Source organism: Chaetodon trifascialis, chromosome 18 (assembly GCF_039877785.1).
Source record: "Chaetodon trifascialis isolate fChaTrf1 chromosome 18, fChaTrf1.hap1, whole genome shotgun sequence".
NCBI classification, from domain to species: domain Eukaryota; kingdom Metazoa; phylum Chordata; class Actinopteri; order Chaetodontiformes; family Chaetodontidae; genus Chaetodon; species Chaetodon trifascialis.
The window spans coordinates 23,000,001-23,024,063 of NC_092073.1; the positions used below are offsets into that span (position 1 = coordinate 23,000,001).

Genomic DNA, 24,063 nt, shown 5'->3' on the forward strand with positions numbered 1-24,063 from the left:
TTAAGCTGCTCCAGCACTCTGTTTTAATAGACCCGTGTTTGCTTATGTAATGATTAAATAGCTGACCTGCGCTTTAATGGCGCCATAAATCACCCAACGTGGTTTTACTGCCTCGTAACGCATGAATCAGCTGGTGGAGGCGGGCGCGGTCAACAGCCAAGGTCAAAGGTCAGACGGGAGTGTTTACAGTGGCAGTCATTAAAAGTTGCCCTTCACATGTTCGTGCTGTGAGAGACACAGCGATGTGTGTCAAAGTCGTACGTTTGGGTCTTTAAAAACTCAACGATCAGCGTCCGTCCGATCGTTCGGCTTCAGTTAACAAAACCACCGTCTGGAGCGCAAACAAGAAACACGGAGACACGGATTCTGCTGCAGAACTGATGCACCCGGACCCAGAATGAGACTGGGCCCAAACCAGTTTATCACCAGTTCAGAGTCAGAGCGCTGGAGGGGGTCCATGTCGGGTCAGGACGAGGCTCCCTGTGGTCACATGGTCCTGAAGGTTTAAGAGCCGCCATGAATGTCCACTTATAAACACGTGTGTGTGTGTGTGTGTGTGTGTGTGTGAGTGTGTGCGTGTGTGCGTGTGTGTGTGTGTGTGTGTGCGCGCGTGCGTGCGTGTGTGTTTGTCTATTTTCCTGCAGGTGTACTCTATCTGCACCTGCTGTGCGTGCGTGTGTGTGCGTGTGTGTGTAAAACTGACTGTGCCCCCCCAGCGCTCCTCACACCTCCGCAGTCTCTGTCCGGCCGCCTCTGACTGTCTCCTGTAGAGTTCAGGACCCGGCTAACACCTGGCCAGGTGCTGTCTGCAGGTGGACGCCGCAGCTCGGCTTTGATTTGTCTCGTCTGCTGACATCAAAACGCTCTGCGGCTCCGTCCTGCAGCCGTGGAGGCGGCTTCATCGCAGACTAACAGGCAAAGAGCTGCTGAGATTGTTTGAAATCAGGACATCTGTCCTGAAAACTTTTAATGAACTCAGTTTAGTAGAATAAGACAAACTCTTCAGCCTCATACCACCTTAAAACTGAAGCTTAAGTCTAGTCTGAGCTTTCTGTCCATGAGACCGGGACCGAAGCTGTGGAGCACAAACATGTTGACGAAACGATGACGATGCACAAAACACACAACCCGCTGGAGACAGAGCGCCGCGGACGTCCTCGTTAGCGGGGGACATGCCATTCCTCCTGCCCGGTGGAGACGGACGGCGCTTCACTCTAACGATGAGCCAATGAAATGTGTGCTGTCGCCACGGCAGCCGCGAGCCGAGCTACCTGACAGAAACACGTCAGCGCACACACCTGTCTGCTAATGAGAGCGTGTGTGTTCAGAGGAGGAAGAGCGAGCGCTGATCAATGAGTTCACAGCCACGTTAAGAGTGTGTGTGTGTGTGTGTGTGTGTGTGTGTGTGTGTGTGTGTGTGTGTGTGTGAGAGAGAGAGTGAGAGTGATGTGTGTGTGTGTCCTTCACTCTCGTCTTCCTCAGTGATGTATGAATAGAAAACACACAGAGGAACAGTGAGCAGGAGGCAGACAACAGACATGCTGCACACGCTCGCACACACACACACACACACACACACACACACACTGGAGGTGAGTTTTCACTGTAACTGAGAGAAATAAACTTGTTTATTTGTTTGTTTGTGACCGTCTGACTTTCACTGATGTGTTCAGTGTCACTCCTGCTGACAGGAACAACGGACAGAACTGTGAAAAAAGTCATGATAAATGTCATTTCCTGTGATGGAAGTAATCTGATTACATGTGATTTATTACTGAGCAGGCCCAGATGTGTGTCACTGCCTTCAGCTGCTGCACAACAGGAGCCGCTTATGAGTAGAAATACATTTAAACCCCTCATTATGGACGTCACCTGTCAGGAGGCTTCAGCCCAAGGCTGCCGCATGTGTGTATGCGTGTGTGTGTGTGTGTGTGTGTGTGTGTGTTTGAGAGTGAGATCCAGTTTTTGTGTGCATCTCTTTTCACGTGTAAGTGTGTGTCAGAGATTAGGTGTATTCATGTCCGTTTGGCTTCACCTTTGTGTGTGTGTGTGTGTGTGTGTGTGTGTGTGTGTGTGTGTGTGTGTGTGTGTGTGTGTGTGTGTGTGTGTGTGTGCGTTTGTGTGTGTGTGTGTCCAAGGCTGGCATTCGTCACAGCGGCCGCTCTCTGTTCCCAGACTTTGAATGTATTCATGAGTTAGCTGTTGACTCAGGTAGTTAGTTCACCTGTCCACACACACACACACACACACACACACACACACACACACCCCTGCTGTGTCTTTGTCCAAAACTTGCCAAATTTCCCTCCTCAGCCCTCAGCAGAAAATCTGTCTCGTGTCCCTCCATCTCCCTTGTCCCTTTGTGAAGTTAAACTCCCATGATGCTTAGCAAACAGGGACCTTTGAAGTCAACTGGGACGGGGGAGGGGGGTGAGGGGGGATGAGGGGGATTTCCTGACGTGAACAGACGGCAGTTTTGTTGGCGGCGGGCGGGCCACAGGGCTCGGAGGTGACGCCTCTGGTTCCTCAGCCAGGATTCCCGTCGCTTACGTAACCTTAAATCTGACTCATTCGGCCGAAAGCGGCAGAACGACGCCGACGATCACACAGACACACACCAGCGCTGGTGCTGATGCTGAGGCTGCAACCAGCCAGTGTAGTTAGCCTGATACTGAGCAGCTGTCCCCCCCCCCCCCCCCAAGCCTCAAAGCTCCACTGCGGTCCACAAACTAGAAACTCCAAATGAATTCAAAGCAGAAGCAGGAAGTGGAAGTCAGCAGGTGTCGAGAGAAGAGCTTAGAGAAAATCTGAAGTTACACCAGACAGATGCTCCATGAGAAATGCTCCAGCATCCTCTCAGAGGGCAACACTAATGTGTTTCCAGAGATCTGATAAGCTTCAAATATGATGTTTTCCAACATGAAGGCAGTTCCAGTCTGTTCAGTTTGAGCATTTATCGAGTTTCCTTGGTAGCTCTCGTCAGATTAACTGCACATCAGCCCGTTAAAAGAAGGATGTGGTGGATCTGATAAGCTGTCGGCGGATCTGATTGGTTGTTTCCGGCTGTTTTATTCAGCAGAAAGATGATATCAGCCTATCAGAGGGCAGCACGGTGGACCTGAGGAAGCCCGGAGAGGAAGAGGATGAGTATTCAGAGATGGCTGAAGAGGCCATGGACCCCGACAACTGCTTCCCAGACGGTAAGGACACACACACACACACACACACACACACACACACAGCAGGACTCGTAATGATTGTTTTCTATCATATAAAAGTTTGTTGAGTTGTTTGTTGGATTTCAGCTGGCTGATGTCACAGTTGGCTGTTTGGGACCAGGCTATTTCCAGGAAGCTGCATCGTTACAGATATTCTTTAAATCCCAGAATAATATAATCCATAATAATGTTAATCTGATCCCATCTCACAAATACTGCTTTTCCTTAAAACCTCTTTTTCTTATAAGGACACTGTTTAAAAGCAAAGTTTCGACAAAGTGGTCCTCCGGATGCGTCTCGTGAGCAGATCTGGAGTCTGTTCATTCTCACATGGCTCCACTAACCGTGAGCCCGTCCCACCGCCCACCTGCCCCAATACTTTCATGATGAGATTTATGACCCGGCACCAGCTAACCCAGGTGAAACGCAAACACCTCGTTCCTTCCTGACTCAGCCGGTTTCCTCCCGGAGCGCAGAGATTTGTCTTAGACCCCGTTCAGCTCCACTAGCATGACCACCAAACAGAGAGGAGGAGGAGGAGGAGGAGGAGGAGGAGGAGGAGGAGGAGGAGGGCTGGGGAACACTGGAGTGCTTGGCTGGAGACAAATGAAATCCCTGGAGAGCTGAGATAACCTGTGACGTTCTACCTTTAGTAGGCGGCCAAAGAATTAATCAAAAACTGGGCAACATTTTCCACAGCTCCACCGAGAAAAGACATTATTATTCTAATGAGCGGAGCAGACGAGAAGAGGCGCTCTGCAGAAACTGTCCTCCGCTCTGAACGCGTTTGGCCAACTTTCACATGTCGTGTGTGCAGCGTGTCGACAGCAGCGCAAAGCAAGGCGCCGTTTACAGAGCGGCTTTCATCAGGCATATGCTCAGCTTCTGCTGACGGAACAGCCTCAGCTTTTCATGAAAACCTTAAGAACGTGAAATGCTCTGGTGTGCAGATGCTCACAGACGCAAACGTTGATTCATTTGTGTGTTCAGTAACAGCTCAAACGCAGGGAAAAGAAGGGACCGGTGACGGATTTGCATTTATTTTGGTTTCTCCCCTAAGTTATAATTAAGTGATATTAATTTAATCCATATTTTATAGGTTTTGTTGAAGATCAGATGATGAAAACAAGTTTTAAAGCGTGTGAGGCGTTCACTGTTCTTGTAAAACATAAGAAAAGACAAGCCTTCTTCTTCTAACTTGTTTTTTCTCACATCTTGCAGCATGTTGAGGTAAATCTGGACACGACTGTTAATTATTGCTGACTCGTGAATCTTCATCATCATCGTCGTTGTTGTTATGACTGAACTCAGGTCTTCCTCATCGTCTTCAGCCTGCAGTAACTGAAGCAGCTGGTGGTTCTCGGTTCTTTCTTCCTGCAGGATTTGAGGCTGTGAGTCACGTGACCGTTTCGCTAACCACCCGCCTGCCCCAATACTTTCATGATGAGATTTATGACGGTGACTAACCCAGGTGAAACGCAAACACCTCGTTCCTTCCTGACTCAGCCGGTTTCCTCCCGGAGCGCAGAGATTTGTCTTAGACCCAGTTCAGCTGCGCTAGCATGACCACCAAACAGAGACATCAGCAGGAAGGAGACGGCGAGGAAGCGGCGCTCTGCGTGTTTGTATGTTCTCCTGATCCGAAGACTTCAGATTGGTCAAATCAGAGGTGTGTTCAGGGGACGGATAAAGGCTGGGACAGAATTAGGCCAGCCAGAGAAAACCCTCTCAAAGAACAAAATCACCAGAAAGCATCGCCAACACCTGCAGCAGAACGACTCTGTGGTCCAACATTACTGTCAGATTTTAATCTCTGAGGGTCTGAAGGTCTCACTGAACCTTCAGACCCTCACCTAAAGCCATCAGCCTCTGTTTTAGCATCGCTCACTACATTATAAAACAATAAAGAGCAATGAAAGACATGCGTGCAGGTGTCAGCATCGATGTGATGAGTTCCAGGTTGGCGCTCCTCTCAGAGGCCTGCCTGCTTCCTGCTGGAGCTGCTTCAGATGAAAGCGCCTGCCAAACAGCAGATGTTGTATTAGCTTTGATTCATTTAGAAGATTGATGCGTCCGTCGCTGCTGTCCCAACACGCTGCCCGCTTCCCCTGATTCAGCAGAGTCCTTCACGGCAGGCGGACGTTCGTCGCCGGCTGGACTCAGATCAGCTGCTGCAGGAGAAGGATGGAGGCTCTTCCTCTGTTGCGCAGCTCTGACATCAGCACGTCTGCGTGGGCGGGCGAGACGCATGACGAGCGAGCGAAGAAGAGGAAAATGATGAAGAAAGAAAGAAAAGCAAAGAAGGAATGAGAGGAGAAGAAAGTGAAAGGCAGTGGTCACGAAGGAAAGAACAGTGTGAGGGACCAAAGAACGTCAAAGTGCAGGAGGACGTGAAGAAGGTGAAAGACAAATGTGTAAGACATGAAACAAAGACATGAAAAGAAACTAAAAGAAGAAAAAAGATGAGAACAAGCTGGACTTTTACCGTCGCCTGCTTCACCCTACATCTGAAAAAAGAAGGGTGGAGAAGAGGAGGAGGAGAGCAAGGTGAAGAGGAAATGAGAAGAGGAGGATTGAAGAGACATCAGAGGAGAAGACAGGAAATGAGACAAAAGGAAAGGAGACGGCGATGGACTCTGACCCGCTGGTCTGAGCAGATTTAGGGGACAGGAACAGAACTGGACCTCCTGCCACCTGGATCTCATCCCGACTCCCCTCACACCGGACCAGTACGACCAGTATGCTGACAAAGCACTGCGTTACCGTGTGTGTGTGTGTGTGTGTGTGTGTGTGTGTGAGCAGTGGTTCCAGCGACTCGACCAGCTGCTGCAGAAGTAGGCCAGAAAACTGATGAACGACAGCCTGCAGACACCAGCTGTGTGTGTGTGTGTGTGTGTGTGTGTGTGTGTGTGTGTGTGTGTGTGTGTGTGTGTGTGTGTGTGTGTTGGTCGTCATTATTCTCACAATCATCTCGTCACGTACATTCGGTCAGGTCACTTTTTCAGTCACTGGATCTCCTCAGGGCTCCGCGGTGAAGTTAGCCAGGATGAATATGCAACATCCGGGTAGACTTTCAAAATAAAGCCTGCTGAGAACAATAAGAAACACGTGGTTAACGTTGTGAAACTTTGGTTAGGTTTAGATTTAGGTTCAGGAAAAGATCCTGGTTCTGCTTCAGGTACTTCACATCAGGACACAGTCCACTGTCTCCTGGATGGAAGTCTGTCTTCTGTCTTTGATCCATCCAACCTCCTCTGTAGGTGGACTTTTTTTGCTCTTTATACTTCGTTATTGGACACAGTTCTATTTATGAGTCATCATTTTAGGCCGTCGGTCATGTCCCCGTTCTCTCGAGTATTTAAAGCTGTGTGACAGCACCTGTACAAAACTATACAATCATTTCTCTGCAAGGAAATATGACAAATATGACACATTAGATATGGTGCAAATGTTTAAGGTGCACGCAGAGGAAGTCTGAGCTGAGGTGTCGTCTGCCAGGAGTCCCAGCAGAGTCCTGGTCCAGGATCAGGGCGGCCTGAGGGGAGTAGCTCCTCTTTAGCCTCGGACGGCTCGAGTCCTGCGTGACTCCCAGCGCGGCTCCTTCAGAGAAACTGTGCAGTGACGCCTTTCAGAGCGTCATGATAGTTTAGAATTTGTTATTAGTTATAATTACTGACTTAATGTGTTCAAACTCTGTCCTGTAGTTTTTTTGAGCCTCCCACATTTTAATGCAGAGTACGACAACAGTAGAAATAAGGAAATAATTTGCATGTGTGCACATTTGCTTAAGTTTGTGTGTTTATGTGAAGCTGCTGTTGGCTATGAAGGATCGTGTGTGTGTGTGTGTGTGTGTGTGTGTGTGTGTTCCTTCACGCTGTGATTACAAAGCACAAACAGCAGCATGCCCCCCCACTGCTCCCTCTGGCTGTCAGTAAGACAGAGTGTGTGTGTCGGCCTGAATGGCGACGCTCCCCCGCCGCTAATTATTTATCACACAGGAAAAAGGTCGGTTGGACGGGAAAATCTCAGCGAGCGGCGCTAACGAGTCTGAGAGCTGCAGCGTAAAGAAGCTCCTCAGATGAACGAAGGTCAATGCTTTGGTTTCACATTTCCTGCTTGTACCTGATTCGGTCAAACAGAGAGTGGCTCTTCAGCCCGGGGCGACGACGAGGCCTTCAGGGACTCAGAGAGGAGCTCAGCTGCCGAGTTTTAAAGCAGGATTCATGTATCTGCTGTGTTTAAAGGGACAGGCGGAGGTTTCCATCCACAGTCAGCGTGTTACTCACAGCAGATGGCAGGCGGAGCAGCAAGAGCTCAGGTGGAGCAAGCTGAGCAACGTACTGCTGTGGGTGGAGGCAGCAGCAGCATTTCAGCCACCTGAGGAAAGGTCCACCTGAGAACAGAGAATGTACCTCAGAGAACACAGAGAACAGCTGCTGGTAGAACACAGAGAACAGCTGCAGGTGGAACAAAGAGAACACAGAGAACAGCTGCTGGTAGAACACAGAGAACAGCTGCAGGTGGAACACAGAGAACACAGAGAACAGCTGCTGGTAGAATGAAGAGAACACAGAGAACAGCTGCAGGTGGAACAAAGAGAACACAGAGAACAGCTGCTGGTAGAACACAGAGAACAGCTGCAGGTGGAACAAAGAGAACACAGAGAACAGCTGCTGGTAGAACAAAGAGAACACAGAGAACAGCTGCTGGTAGAACAAAGAGAACACAGAGAACAGCTGCTGGTAGAACACAGAGAACAGCTGCAGGTGGAACAAAGAGAACACAGAGAACAGCTGCTGGTAGAACACAGAGAACAGCTGCAGGTGGAACACAGAGAACAGCTGCAGGTGGAACAAAGAGAACAGCTGCAGGTGGAACAAAGAGAACACAGAGAACAGCTGTTGGTGGAACACAGAGAACACAGAGAACAGCTGCAGGTGGAACAAAGAGAACACAGAGAACAGCTGCTGGTAGAACACAGAGAACAGCTGCAGGTGGAACACAGAGAACACAGAGAACAGCTGCTGGTAGAACAAAGAGAACACAGAGAACAGCTGCTGTTGGAACAAAGAGAACACAGAGAACAGCTGCTGGTAGAACACAGAGAACAGCTGCAGGTGGAACACAGAGAACACAGAGAACAGCTGCTGGTAGAACACAGAGAACAGCTGCAGGTGGAACACAGAGAACAGCTGCAGGTGGAACAAAGAGAACACAGAGAACAGCTGCTGGTAGAACACAGAGAACAGCTGCAGGTGGAACACAGAGAACACAGAGAACAGCTGTTGGTGGAACACAGAGAACACAGAGAACAGCTGTTGGTGGAACAAAGAGAACACAGAGAACAGCTGTTGGTGGAACACAGAGAACACAGAGAACAGCTGCAGGTGGAACACAGAGAACACAGAGAACACAGAGAACAGCTGTTGGTGGAACACAGAGAACACAGAGAACAGCTGCAGGTGGAACACAGAGAACAGCTGTTGGTGGAACACAGAGAACACAGAGAACAGCTGCTGGTAGAACACAGAGTGTGTTTCTTACTGTTTGTCTGTGAGGACGTTCACAGTCTGAAATGTGACCAAAACCACTTCCTGTTGTCCAGACAGAAAGACTCTGTGGCACGATTACTCATTATTTCACTGTTATCTCCACTCAGCCACAAACACACACACACACACACACACACACACACACACACACACATACACACACACACACACAGTGCCTCTCAATCGCGTGTCGTGCAGCTTCACAACATTAACCAATGAGTTGGCATTTAGAGGACCAATGGGGCAGCTAATCTAAATGCCCGCTGTCAGCACTGTGTGTGTGTGTGTGTGTGTGTGTGTGTGTGTGTGTGTGTGTGTGTGTGTGTGTGTGAGAGACAGAGAGAGACTTCTATGGATTTTTATATTTGCATGTGAGCTAACGTTCATATTTTTCTGCATGCATATTGACTAATGATGTACTGCATCTGTACCTGTAGGCTACGTGTGTGTGTGGGGGGGGGGTAATTTCTGCATGTAACAGTGTGTGTGTCTATGTGTGCATCTCTGTGTGTGCATGTATGTGTGTGAGAGTGTCTATCTGTGTCTTTGTTTATGCGCATCTTTGTGTGTGTCTGTGCATTTTCTGTATGTGTGTGTGTGTGTGTGTGTGTGTGTGTGTGTGTGTGTGTGTGTGTGTGTGTGTGTGTGTATGTGTGAGACGTCTTGTACCTGAAGGCCTCAGGTGTGGCTCCACAGCAGCAGTTTGATGCTCAGGACACTTTGTCTGCTCTTCGTCCTCCACTGAGACTCTTTGTCTCGGTCAGTTCACACTGTGTTCAGTGTGAGTTCAGATTCTTCTCTGGTGGTGGAAACAGACAGAAGTCACAGATTTTGTTGAAGATCAAAAGGAGAACTGAGTGTTTAGAGATGAACTTCAGAGAATATTAAGAGCGGACTGACAGAAGGGACTGAGAGACAAAGACATGATTACAAGTCCATCAGCTGGATTCATCATCAGTCAGACTGCTGAGTTTCGTTCAGGCTCGTAGCCTCTGACACAAACCTCAGTCAGATGAAGGATCAGTGAGGTCCGACCTCTCGACCCGTCCACGCTACCTGTCCTCAGAGCTGTGAAGGTGAGCAGCGCATACATGTTTCTAAGTGCGGTTGGAGTCAAGCAGTCACCTGGCAGGGGGTCGTTCAGCAGCAGGACTGTTCAATAAGCGATCAATGCTGCGCCGCAGAGAGCGAGCGCCGCCGAAGGAGGCGTCGGCCCGGCCGGCAGGTAATGTGATGAGGCGTTCAATGACAGTTTATCGCAGCAGAGGTGTTTAATACAGCTGCCTTCAGGACCAGCAGAGGGGCTTTCCTAACACACACACACACACACACACGTTGATAATAACTCTGCCAAGTGGGCTGATTGAGTGTCGGATTACCTCTCGCTTGTTTTCATTGGGTTGCTCAGCCGGCGTATCGGGGAAAAGCCTATTAGTAGCCATGGAAACAGAAAGCCAAGGTAATCAGAGCTCTAATTACAGAAGGAGGCGGACGCCGCAATCAGCGGAGTGACGAGCAGCCGAAGCACAGCTCGTGCTCTTCCTCAGTCTGTCCGCTACAGGAAGCTCGCAGAGTGACTCACCGCTGATCCTGCACGCTGACGAAGACTCACATCCGCCCCGGACTGAGTCGCTCCGGGAGAAGGAGTTTGGCAGCTCGCTGAGGAGGCTGCTCCTCTTCCTCCATTCGTCCCTGCAATGTTTAAAACATTAAAGATGGCCGTGTCTTTGGTTGTCGGCGTGCTTTTGGTGACCTCCATAACGAATATCAAACAGTCTCTCAGGTGTATTGCATCAGTCACCAGCAGCCACCTGTGTGATGTCACTGCGGACACTCTTTCCACCACACACACCTTGGTAGTCTTCCTCTGCGGGCTGCATCACGCCTTGCTAGAGGGCACGTCAGCAGCGCTCAGTCAAGCGAACGCCGCGGCCGCCGTCGCAGACACGCTGATTGAATCTGGAAACTTAAGCGACGAGCCTTCGGGTCGCTGACGGTCCGATAACGTGGAACGACGGGAATCCGATCCTCGTTATCGGCGCTCGCTCAGCGAATGACGCACTGCAACAGAGAAGCCTGATCCCATCGGCTCGTCCAGCTGCTCTCAGGACACGCCGGCGTGTTCGATGTGACGAGCCGCTGAACACGATGCTTCCGACCACGCACTAACTGAGCTTTTCAATTTGACTGAACTTTGCCTTTAAATACAGTTTGTCCATCTTCCAACAGTACGAAATGTTTGCAAATTAAATGTGAATGTGATGTGAACGCTGCAGCCTGCACACGCACACACACACACACACACATACACAGCACTGAATACGTGTTTGCATGCTCAAGCCTGAACACAAGCAAGAAACACACACACACAAACCAAAGGGATGGAGAGAGCGCTTCATGCTCCAGGTCACTTGTATATGACAACAAAGCGGACATGCCGCGGCCGTGTGTGTGGCTCTCTGTGCAGCTGTGATGCCAGCGTGCCCTCGAGCAAGGCGCTGGTTGAGACTCACACAAGCTCGAGTCGTTAAAGTAGAGATGAAGGAGGCTTCACTCCCCTCTCCGGCGTCTCACGCTTCAGTGAGCCTCGTCCAGCAGAGTTTCTGTTCTCTCCGTTCTGTTTTCGCTCTTAATCAATATTTTTAACAACGATGTATCAAAGACTGATCGATCAGCTGTTTGTTAGTGAAGTGGTTATGTTGACTTTAAAAGGTGACGATGTTTAAATGATCTGATAAATGTCAAATATTGACTCATACGCATCCGTTTCATCCATCGTGTGTCGTCCATAGAAGGGCCTGGATTAGCTCAGACAATTAGCTCAAAGCTAATCGCTAATAGCTTTGAGCTAATAGCTTTAGCTCAAAGTTAATTTAAATATCTGCTGTCACTAAAGTGTTCGAGGTACCCGACAGGTGCAGAGTCACATGACCCTGTAGACCTGCAGCAGGTGTTTGGTGAATGAGGAGTAGAGGAGTAAGCTCTCTCTCTCCCTCCCCCCCCCCCCCCCGCTCGCCCGCAGTGTGCGTGGCGAGGTTTCAGTGCTGTGACATCGACACGACGGTCGGCCTCGGTCAGATCTGGTGGAGGACGAGGAAGACGTGTTACCAGATCGTAGAGCACAGCTGGTTCGAGTCCTTCATCATCTTCATGATCCTCCTCAGCTCGGGCGCGCTGGTCAGAACACACACTTTACTTCTCTCTCTGTTTTACTGCACTTTCTTTACTTTACTGCAGTTTTTACAGTAGATACCACTACCCAGATTTACTTTGGTTTCTGGTTCTACTGCTAACGCTCACTAGTGCGCTCTCTGCTGCCCCCCTTAGGCCTTTGAGGACATCTACATCGAGCAGAGGCGGGTGGTGAAGGTGGTGCTGGAGTACGCAGACAAGATCTTCACCTACATCTTCATCCTGGAGATGCTCCTCAAGTGGCTCGCCTACGGCTTCAAGAAGTACTTCACCAACTACTGGTGCTGGCTCGACTTCCTCATCGTCGATGTGAGTCGCTGATTGATCCGTTAGTGTTTACATGATCACGTATCGCTGATGAAGATGAAGATTATCAGCGACGAGAAAGAAAAAACATACTGTGGCAGTACTTCACCCCAGCAGCGTATGTGTACTCGATCATTGTGTAAATATGCATCATGTAGTATTTGCATGTAGTTATTTTCAAGTGTAGATTTGTATGGCGATGATGATGATGATGATGACGAAGAGGACACTGATGACATCACTGACTCATTCTGAGAGAGTGATGGAGAGTGAATGAGAGAGAGATGGCGTCTGTCTTTTCAGTGTATTTTCAACAGATTATGCATGAACCACTTACTTCCACTTCCATGCACACACACACACACACACACACACACACACACACACACACACGCACGCACACGCACACTCACACTCACGCACACACACACACACACACACACACACACACACACACACTCACACACACACACACTCACACACACACGCACACTCACGCACACACACACACACACACACACACACACACACACACACACACAGTGACTGGGAGAGGAACAGAGCGATGGAGGGAGTGAAGTGAACAGATGAGACACTCGTCAGAAATAAACGTGTGACAGAGATCTTCATATAGTTCCCACCTCCTCCCTCTCCCTCCTCCAGTCACCTCCTCCCTCTCCCTCCTCCAGTCACCTCCTCCTTCTCCGTCCTCCAGCGCTCCTCCTCCAGTCACCTCCTCCCTCTCCCTCCTCCCTCTCCCTCCTCCAGTCACCTCCTCCCTCTCCCTCCTCCAGTCACCTCCTCCCTCTCCCTCCTCCAGTCACCTCCTCCCTCTCCCTCCTCCCTCTCCCTCCTCCCTCTCCCTCCTCCAGTCACCTCCTCCTTCTCCGTCCTCCAGCGCTCCTCCTCCAGTCACCTCCTCCATCGTTCCCTCCGTCTTTCTCTGGAGTTAAATTAGCTTTATTGGCATGAACGTTGACATTAAATGTCTGCCTGAGCGACATCACATACAACAGAATAAAATTCACATTTGAAGCTCCGTAATAAACTCAGCCGAGGCCTCGTGTTAAAACACATTCAGTACAACCAAGTGTTGCTTTGTTGGCCTGAACATACTGAAGTACAGAGTGAGAGTAATAATTCAGACTAATAATTCAGAGCTGGACGTGAGAGAGAAGGATTATCAATAATAATTCCACTTTATTTGTTAAAGTCGGTCAAATTAACTTCAGCTAATCACACTGTGGCTTTTGTCCTCCATCGCTTCCACTGAAAGTGTGTCAGCAAATCTGAACAAGACAAACTGTGTCAGTGGACATGTGGACATGTGTCCCATCTGTCCCATCTGTCCTTTAAAGGAAATCTATATTCTCCCCTGTTTCATCCTGTAGATGGAGATACTGAGCATGTTAATACCACACGACACACATTTAAAGTCATGACGGAGAGTGTGTGCTGGCTCTCAGGTTGTGTGTGTGTGTGTGTGTGTGTGTGCGTGTGTGTGTGTGTGTGTGTGTGTGTTACAGTCACTCTGAATCTCGCTTCATTGCAATAATGGACTCTGTGAATAAAGAGAGCGAGAGACATAGAGACACAGAGAGAGAGAAAAGTCCAAACAGCCTGAGGCCAAATGATCAGCAGTGGCTTTCAAACCTCAGCACACACACACACACACACACACACACACACACACACACACACACACACACACACAATCTTGTTCGTTTTCTGGCCGTCTCACCGCTGACACTGGGTGTTAGGACAGGGGGTTTTTCATATAGACAGGAAGCTTCACTTAAAGCTACGTGAGTCGCTTTTTAGCCACTAGAGGGCAGAAAAGCGCAGAAAAAAGACGGCACATACAAACCAACCACATTACCAAACCTCACAGACAATAAGAGCGACCATCATACTTCAGTCCCTGATGACCGTGGTTCAGCTCTAACGTAAAGAGAATCAGGCCCTCTATTAGAGACAGGCTTTTATTTCTAATTTCCTCTGTTTCATTAGATTTTAGTGAGACGCCTCCCTGTTTTCTGAGCTGCTGCTCTTTTAATTTGCAGGTTATTTTGCTCTTTCCTCATCGGCTTTTATTGTGAATTATATGCAGGAAGTTGCAGGAAATTGACAGTAGCTTCACAATGAGCAAAATAAAGGTTGAACTAATTGTAATTAATTAGGGAGTAAGAGCATCCTTTTTGTTAAAAACTGTAATCTGGTTTAGACTGAGATCTTTTGGACCACAGATTGTGCACGTCAGACTTGATGATGATGATGATGATGATGATGATGATGATGATGATGATGATGATGATGATGATGATGATGATATCTGAAAAATGTCTTCGCCTCCGCTCAGCAGACGTCAGCTGATCTTTACAGTACCTGTGTAACTCACACCTGTAGATCTCAGTGCTGGGTCAGCTGGCTCAGCTCATCTCTGTGGACCAGATCTCCACCATGCGGGTGCTGAGGACTCTCAGGGCTCTCCGTCCTCTCCGGGCCGCGTCCCGCTTCGCTGGTATCAGGGTAAGAACCAGCCGGACCCGAGACCTGCCGCTCGATGGTGGAAGTCAGATGCTCATGTGGGGCTTAGCTGGCCGGCTTTAGCGACTCTGCGCTTTGTGTTGATGTCATCCTGGTCACAGTGTTTTACAGTGAATCATCCCTGACGGTGAACTTTGACCTTAAGCTTCGTCACAGTGCAGCTACGCTGTTTCCATCCTCATCATCGGTCCAAAAATCAGACAGCTTTCGACTGAACGTCATTGGCTCTAAAAAGTGATCAATCAGCCTGATTTCTCTCAGAGTGAGCAGCGATCAGTTTGATCTTTGAACTCTCTGTCTCTTTTCCTAATGAGTGCTTCCTGTTCGGAGGTTTTTTTCTTTCACAGGTCAAAGGTCAGTTTGTCACTGACAGCTGCTCTGCATCAGAATCAGCGGTGAACTTTCCCTGCGTCGATATCTGAACCTGAACTAACCGTCGTCATCTCTCCTTCCTCTCCTGCAGGAGTCCTCGGTCAGCTGATGTTTAGACTAACTCGTCTCTGACTCTCCTCATATCCAGAGCTCTGATTGGCTGTTTCATCTCTGCCGCCGTGGATCCATCCTCCCCCGCTCTGTCTTTGTTAACTGTCCTGCTTCTCTCTTCTGCTTCTCTTCCTGTCTTCCTCCCCCTCCTCCTGTCTCTGTCTTCTTCCATCCTGTCCTCCCCTCTTTCCCTCTCCTCCAGGTCTCATTGGTCAGTTTGGTGGCCAACACGTTGGGTTATTCAGACTTTGCAGCCATCAAGTCCCTGCGGACGCTTCGAGCCCTGCGGCCCCTCAGAGCCCTCTCCAGATTTGAAGGCATGAGGGTAAGAGTCAGTATTAATACAACAAACACACCTGGGAACCTGGATTCAGTGTCATGTGACCTGCTGGGAGGACTGGGAGGACTGGAGGAGGGCTTGGTTTATATCTCCACTATCAAAGCTTCAAACGTCTCAAGATCGTTTTCTTTGGTTGTGTCGAACGTACTCACATTAGTCAAACTTAGTGGATGGATGGATGGATGGATGGATGGATGGATGGATGGATGGATGGATGGATGGATGGAAAGAATGGATGGATGGATGGATGGATGGATGGATGGATGGATGGATGGATGGATGGATGGATGGATGGAATGGATGGATGGATGGAAAGAATGGATGGATGGATGGATGGATGGATGGATGGATGGATGGATGGATGGAATGGATGGATGGATGGATGGAAAGAATGGATGGATGGATGGAAAGAATGGATGGATGGATGGATGGATGGATGGATGGATGATGGATGGATGGATGGATGGAAAGAATGGATGGAAAGAATGGATGGAAAGAATGGATGGATGGATGGATGGAAAGAATGGATGGATGGATGGATGGATGGATGGATGGATGGATGGATGGATGGATGGAAAGAATGGATGGATGGATGGATGGATGGATGGATGGAAAGAATGGATGGATGGATGGATGGATGGATGGATGGATGGATGGATGGATGGATGGATGGATGATGGATGGATGGAAAGAATGGATGGAAAGAATGGATGGAAAGAATGGATGGAAAGAATGGATGGATGGATGGATGGATGGATGGAAAGAATGGATGGATGGATGATGGATGGATGGATGGATGGATGGATGGATGGATGGATGGATGGATGGATGACTGTCCTCATTGTGTCAAAAGGAAAACCACTGTCAACATAGAATTATTATATTAATTGAACTTAAATTTTTATCATTAGTGTCATTTAAACTGTAAGTTTTACTGACTTTAAGTCAACTGGACCTGCAGAAGTAGTTTTTATATTCAGACCTATTTCAGGACCTAGAAACCAGCCCAGAGCCGAATGCTAGCATTGTACGTTGTTTCCTAAAGCAGAGCAGACCTCAGCCGCGGGGTTAGGGTCAGCGCTCTTACGACGTGAAACGTTCAGTGTCACCACTTGCTCTGTCGGTTGGGCCGTATGAACGTGAGTTCACTGAACTCATCAGATGAAGTCTCTGAAGAAATGCCATTAGCATATTAGGGCTCATCTCTGAACATGTTGCAGGTCGTTTCCTCTGATAATAACAGAACACGTGACCACAGCGCAGCTTCATTCTTTCCCCTCCGCAGTTAATTGAACGAGGTCGCCGCTCGCTCCTTTATGTAAGCGTGTTGTTGTCACTTTGCCATCAAGGACTCCAGACTTCCATAACTTCTTTGTGTTTTGTGTGATGAGTCATTCTGTCCGAGGAGGCGGTTAAAAGACCTTTTGTTGTTCTTGTTTTTATGTGAGAACACATGCGAGGTTATGGTAATAACCGCAGCCTCGCGTTACGTGATGTCAGGGGTAATAAATAGAAATCAAGCGCTCCCGTTTGTCACACTGAAAGGATCATTTTGGTGCCCAGGTGTGTTTAAACCAAACTCGTCACCAGTGTTTTATCCTGTAACATCTCACCTCCCCGTCTCCTCTGTGTTTTCTGCTCTGTGATTGGTTCATCTCAGTGTTTCCGTGTGGCTTTGACTCCATTTGTTCCTCCTCAGAGGTTTTCTCTTTCAGAAAACTGGTTTTTCATGTTTAACTGTGTGTCTCTGGTTCGTCTCTGCATGTCCATGAAGCGTGTGAGCAGGACAGAAACATCGACCCTGCGCTCCGTTTCCGTCTCCATCCCGTCCATCAGTATTATTCCTGCAAACACAAGAAGACGGAACAAACAGCTGTTGACACCAAACCAGAGCGAGCTTAGAAAAGCTGCTGCAGGCAGCGATGATTCAGAGCGCAGATGTAGAATAACTGAAAGGTCGTTTTGTCTGATCCCCGTCAACGACGGCTCGTCCTGTGAAGGTAGAAATGAGAGTTGAGGCCAAATCGTGATGTGAGACAACGTGAACGTGTTCACACTGACAGAACCTGAACGACTCGACTTTACATGGAAATCATTTCTTAACATCAAGTTTCAGACTGCGGCGAGCGGGACGCTGACTCTCAGTCACATGAAGTTCAGGGCCCGTGTTGCATGCTGGGAATAAAGTCTGCGCTTTCACTCTCCCATGATCCTCTTCTCTCTGCTTTGTCTGGCTAATAAGATTAGCTTGCATGTCAATTTACTAATGCTGCACGCTCAGCACCACGCTGCTCACTCAGCATGGGATTCTGGGTAGAAGAAGTGCATTGTGGGTATAATGAGGAGGGCTGGAGTGGCTGATTTTTCTCTGATGTTAGCTGACGCAGCTCTCACTCTGTGTGAGCACCGACAGGAAGGAGGAAGCTGAATCCCCCACAAATACAAACCATTAATAAGTTATTTGAGTCTGACTGATGAAGCTTCTCCTCCTCCTCCTCCTCCTCCTCCTTCCTGCTGCTCGCACAGAGCGGCCGGCGAGGCGGCGGCTTCGCTAACAGTCCTCACGGTGCTGCAGTCAGCTGACGTGGGAGCGGCGGTGTGACTGATTCTGCCTTTAAAACATCAGGATCAGAGTTGGACTCCACCACAGCTGCTACACCTCTGACGTCAGCTGGGTGGCGTTTAAATCCCAAACAAAACGAACATGAACGTCAGAGAAATCGAGGAATGATTTTAGATGTTGAAGCTTCACTTCTTGTGACTCGTCGGCCACATTGTCCAGCCTTCCTCACGTCATAAGGGCTGTGACAGCATGCTGCGCTGGAGTAAAGGAACACATCAGGTTCTGGTTCTGGTTCCGTCGATCAGGTGAACATCTGAGGGGAACGATGCCCTCGGTCTCCAACATGGAAACCAGAATCTTCTGGATCATTTAACCATGTCACAGGATCTTATCGTGACTGTTAGTTTGCGGAAACAAAGCTCACAGTTTCTGAATTTGTCCCAAATTGACCAAAACTCTGAAGCTTCAATCCATCTTCTACTCTTTAAAATTTAAAGCTCTGTGGTTGGATGACAGTGAAAGGCACCCTGGGAGTCGTAGTCGTCTTCTCCTCTTCAGGTGTATGTCCACAGATAGGTTTGTACCTTTTTTATCAGTGAACTGGATATTTAACACCTTTCCAATCAAACTGATCACTGTTCAGTTTCCTGAAGTGTCTCTGAGTTCATGTGCTCATCTCCTTCATCCTTCATGTATTCACAAAGCGGTGAACTCGCTCCATCCTCTATTAACGACTGAGCCTTTCCAGGACGCCCCTTTCATACACGATCCTTTCACCTGTGACCAATCAGCCTGTTTACCTGTGGAATGATCCAATCAGGTGTTTCTGGAGCGTTCCATCTTTCAGTCTGTGAAACGAGTCGCTGCATCAGATTCACAATCAGAGATATTTACAGAAATCAATGAAGCTGATGAGCTCAGACCTTAAATATATTGTACAGAAGACTCTGGTTTCTGTTCAGTCTTTTAATAAAAGTTCAGTCTGACCGGCGACGGACTCCAACTTGATGTTTCCTTAAAGGCTAATTGAAGGTATTGGTGTAGTTTTGTCTGTGTGTGACTCCGTCCGTCTGTCCCCCCGTCCGTCCAGGTGGTGGTGAACGCTCTGATCGGGGCGATTCCCTCCATCATGAACGTGCTGCTGGTGTGCCTCATCTTCTGGCTCATCTTCAGCATCATGGGCGTCAACCTGTTCGCCGGGAAGTTCGGCCGCTGCGTCAACCGCACCGGCCACATCTACGAGGCCGCCTTCATCAACAACAAGTCCGAGTGCGAGGCGCTCAACGACACCTCGCTGTTCTACTGGACCAAAGTCAAGGTCAACTTCGACAACGTGGGGGCCGGATACCTGGCTCTGCTGCAAGTGGTGAGCGGCGGCGGCGGGGGTTCTGGGTTTTATGAGGGGAAGGAGACGATGGAGTTCATCTTAGTTCACTTCAGGAATGTTTTTATGTTACGTTCGTATTCTGTTGAGCTAAAAATGTCCTGGTGCAGCATGTTTCAGCAATTCTTACGCTCATGTTTCATCTTCCTTGGTTCTGGTGCAGCAGTCTGCCTTAGTTTGTTAAAGTAACACTGAGTTCTAGAAACGTGTGGTAACAAGCTTGAGTACCATCACTGTCCTGGCAGACACACAGAGCTTCAGTCTTTACCAACAGTTTAATACTGAAGCGTGAATTCAGGGCTGCAAACATGGCTGCCGTCTGGTTGTGCCGTGCAGTTACTGGACGTTAATCACATCCCAGCTGGTCAGAAATTATTTACTGGACACACATGCTGATATCGACGTACCTGTGACAGGCTAAGTTAGCCGGTTAGCGGCCATCTTTAGTTCACAAAGACTCTCATTAGAGCCCTGTCGGCCATTTTTGTTTGTCGGTCAGGAAGCGGAGACGAGGGTTGTGCAGTGATTCATGATCCTTTTTAAGTGGCTTTTAGACCCTTAAGAGCACCTCAGCGCTGCATTCGTGGCGTGGGTTGGGGCTTTTCTTGCTGCAGGTCTGGAACACAAAGCAAATGTGATAATTAACTGTTCTGTTGTCGACCTCCGTCATGATTTCATTTAACACAGATTTTCACAGGACTCCAAACTCGCCACAAAGTTCATGAGGACGTTTGTAAAGAGCTCAGATCTCAATGTGAGAAACTCACAGCCCCCCAGGCTGCAGATGAAGATGAAGATGAAGATGAAGAGCGTCGTAGCAGCTGTATGAAGCGTTGACGGGAAACAAAGAGGCTCCTCTCCTGAAAGCAGAGTGTCTCCTCCACAGACCGTAGGAGGGTTGACTTTTCTGCCTCCATCTCGTCTTTGCTTCCGTTCCGTCCATTTGTCTGTCTTCGCCTTAATTTTCCTCCCACACCTTTACTCACTTTTGACTTTTCCACTCCTGCCCTCCCTCCCTCCCTCCCCCCACCCCTCTCTTTGTCTCCCTTTGTTGTCTTTGCTTTATTTCCCCTTTTTTTCCTCTTGCTCAGTGTCTCTCTCCTCTTTAATTCATCATCTTTTAATTCAATTCAACTTTTTCAAACTGGAACAGGACATACGAGAAGAACAACACCTACAGTACAAATGAGAGAACAGCATCATTTCATGATAAAACTGGAGAAAAATGTCCTGAAGAAAAAGCGTTTGGCTGAATGATCCACAGACTTTTAACATGTTGGACAATCAGAATAATCTATAATCCTGATAATCCTAAAAATGTGTTATTGTAGTCTTTACAGCCGCTGAGATATTAACACCATTAAAGTATGTGGGGTTGTTATTAAATATTAAATAATTCAAGTGTAGCAGTAGCCAATAAAAACATTTTAGCATTAATTATTGAATTTTTCTACATTATATGAACATATAATGCTAAATATAGAATATATAGGTAAACAGATGGAGGATTAAAGTGTTACCAGTGATACAAACCAAAGGTGTATTTGACAAATATGAAATATGCAAATTTAATGACAATACAGTTGACATGTGGACGTAAATGAAGAGTGTCTGTAACTTTTCTTTAGTTACAGCTGAGCACAAAGGACGACACAGAATAATGAAAGGTTTCACTGTTATTTGTCGTTCGATGATAAATAATGATTTTCCTCTCTGATAGAATTGATTTTTCACGTCCGTGTCTTCATCTTTGATTCAAGTTTCATTGACATTAAAAGGAAACTGTAGAAAGAACTTTGAACAGCTGAGAGAAGAACAAACACATTCGTCCTCGATGGAGAACAAGTTTGATTTATAACTCGGCTCAGTTCAACACGCTTTGCTGCACACCAGAAGCTAACGGTGGCTAACGTTAGCTAATGCTATCAAGCCAAAGAGGCTGCTGTAAAGCTGACTTTACTGAGTCAGTTCACTGCCACGAGGACTCGTCTGCATGTGTCTCTGCAGCTTTTAGCTGTTAGCCTGTAGTTACCACTCATGGCCACAGAGGCCGCTGTTCAGCAAAGGTTACACAACTCACTTTAAACAGCATTTAAACTTTTATTCTTCCATTTATTTGTCAGCTGGTCTGATGTGGACGTTCATTCAGGACGCCGTGCTGCGAATCCCTTCATGCCGTTTTTCAACATGCAGGGCTGTACGGTCAAGCTAGCAATAATAAATCATGTCTGCTTAGTAACATCCCCTTAGACTTTCAAAATAAAGCCTGCTGAGAGCAATAATAAATGTGGCTGATGCTGTGAATTTTGGCCGCTGTATGAATCCTCCAGAGGTGCGGGGATCAGTCTTACGACCACCATCTTTACATCACTTCACCTTCATGCCTTCCGTTGTTCTGTCCCGCCGTTTTCTTTCCCTGGCAGGTCGAGTTTTCCTTTTTCTGCCTTATTAATACAACATGAACAATGTCTACAGCCACTGCCGCTCCACCTTTCCTCCGCCGCATCGTCCTCTCATCTGTCCATCACTTCACTCTCTTTCCTTACGAGCTTTCGCCTCCCTCCTTCCTCTGTTTCTCTTTGTTTCTCTCGTTCGCTCTCTCTCTTCTTTCTCGCTCTCCATCGCCCACCGCGGGAGTCCTGAGAGCCTCCAATCAATCAGCGTCTGAGAGGCTTTTATTTTTAGAGCGACTCCAGCCAAGTGGGAGGGAAGTGGAGAGATGGAGGAAGAGGCAGAGAGAGAGCGAGGGAGGAAGAAAATTAAGGTTCGAACAGTAGATGGAAAGAAAGAAACAGCAGTGAAAGGAGAGATATGAGGGATGGATGGAGGTAATAACGAGGGAGAAGATGGACAGATGTGGGATGGATGGAGCAAAGGTCAGAGGGTGGAGATGGAGAAAAATGGGCGAGATAAAAGGAGCGAGAGGTTAAAATGGATGGAAAAAAGAGGGATAGAAGGACAAAAAGGACAATGGAGGGAAAGAGTGGAAGAGTGGGAGGAAGAAAGGATGAAATAAGAGAGAAAAAGGAGAAAAATGGTGAAGAAGATGTCGGCTCACCATCAGCCAATGAGAACTCGAGAGTCGCCCTAGCAACGAGTTGCTGAGCACCTGGCTGTGTTTGGCTGGTCGGCGTGGCAACGGTTGGCGGGGGCAACCCTTCCATTAGCATCTGGAAATATCTCCACGGCGCAAAAATGATGAAGGCGAGTTTCTCTGAGCTCAGACTGAACCCTGAAGTCTGAGGGTCTGTGGACCTGAACCCTGAAGTCTGAGGGTCTGTGGACCTGAACCCTGAAGTCTGAGGGTCTGTGGACCTGAACCCTGAAGTCTGAGGGGCTGTGGACCTGAACCCTGAAGTCTGAGGGGCTGTGGACCTGAACCCTGAAGTCTGAGGGGCTGTGGACCTGAACCCTGAAGTCTGAGGGGCTGTGGACCTGAACCCTGAAGTCTGAGGGGCTGTGGACCTGAACCCTGAAGTCTGAGGGTCTGTGGACCTGAACCCTGAAGTCTGAGGGGCTGTGGACCTGAACCCCGAGTCTGATCATGGTGACAGGGTTTAATGTATAAAAATACACATTTCTATATTCAGAGCATGAATTTAAGGATCTGTGTTGAACGATGTGAAACAGGTTGAAACAAGTATTTTTCCAGTCGAATCCTTCGACCTTTTTGTAAATATCTGATTGCTGCTTGCTCAGCATGACGCTCCCTCGGCGTCCAGCAGCAGTGACGCTCAGACTGACTGTTGTTCCTGGAGATGTTTACAGATGAGCTGATCCTCTCACCTGTAAACATGCTGCTGTTCGCACTCTAAGGTTCTTTCTCGCCATAAAAATATCAGGTGGGAACCTGTTGAGCTGATTGACGGCAGGCGCCCACTCACACCAAAGTTTTCTTTCTCCCCCCGTCCCTCCCCCTGCCCCCCCACCGCTCCACTGAGGAAGGAAGTCCATAAAAGGACGTGTTGATTCTTTCATTGAGAAAAACAGCCGCGGCGTTTCCATGGCGCTCTGACTCGCTCTCTGTCTGAAGGTTGCTTCAAAATCGCTTTTGTTCAGTCATTGGCTGAAGTGCGGGAAGCGTGCGGGACGTCGTCCTGGTGACGGCGGTGCAGAGACACACTTGACACACACAGACAGAAGAAAACAGATTGACGTGAGATAAAGGAAAGGAAGGAACATGTGGGTCAGGGGCTGAAAGATGCGTGCTTTAGTTACCGAAGGCTGCAGGGCGCACGCCATGTGGCCAAAAGTATGTGGACACCTCCTGAATCCAAACCCAGCTCCATACAGAAATGGTTTTCCCACTTTGGAGGAATCTGACTGGTCTGCACAAAGCCCGGACCTGAACCCCATCCAACACCTCTGACCACCTGGAACATGGACTGTGATCCAGAGCTGATCACCAGCCTGTGATGCTGGACATCCCTGATGCTCTGCTGTCTGAATGGGATCAAATCCCAGCAGCAGGTTCATCA

At 48.4% G+C, this 24,063-nt stretch overlaps 1 protein-coding gene across 1 annotated transcript in view; it reads left to right on the forward strand.

The window, feature by feature from the left end:
* The window catches only part of LOC139346672 (sodium channel protein type 5 subunit alpha-like), a 148,619-nt gene that overhangs the window by 115,465 nt on the left and 9,091 nt on the right, over nt 1-24,063 (forward strand). Inside the window, exons 23-27 of the mRNA XM_070985876.1 lie at nt 3,080-3,200; nt 11,793-11,947; nt 12,098-12,271; nt 15,501-15,623; nt 19,292-19,567. Of these exons, the coding sequence (XP_070841977.1) occupies nt 3,080-3,200; nt 11,793-11,947; nt 12,098-12,271; nt 15,501-15,623; nt 19,292-19,567 (849 nt within the window). The remainder of the gene's footprint in view (nt 1-3,079; nt 3,201-11,792; nt 11,948-12,097; nt 12,272-15,500; nt 15,624-19,291; nt 19,568-24,063) is intronic.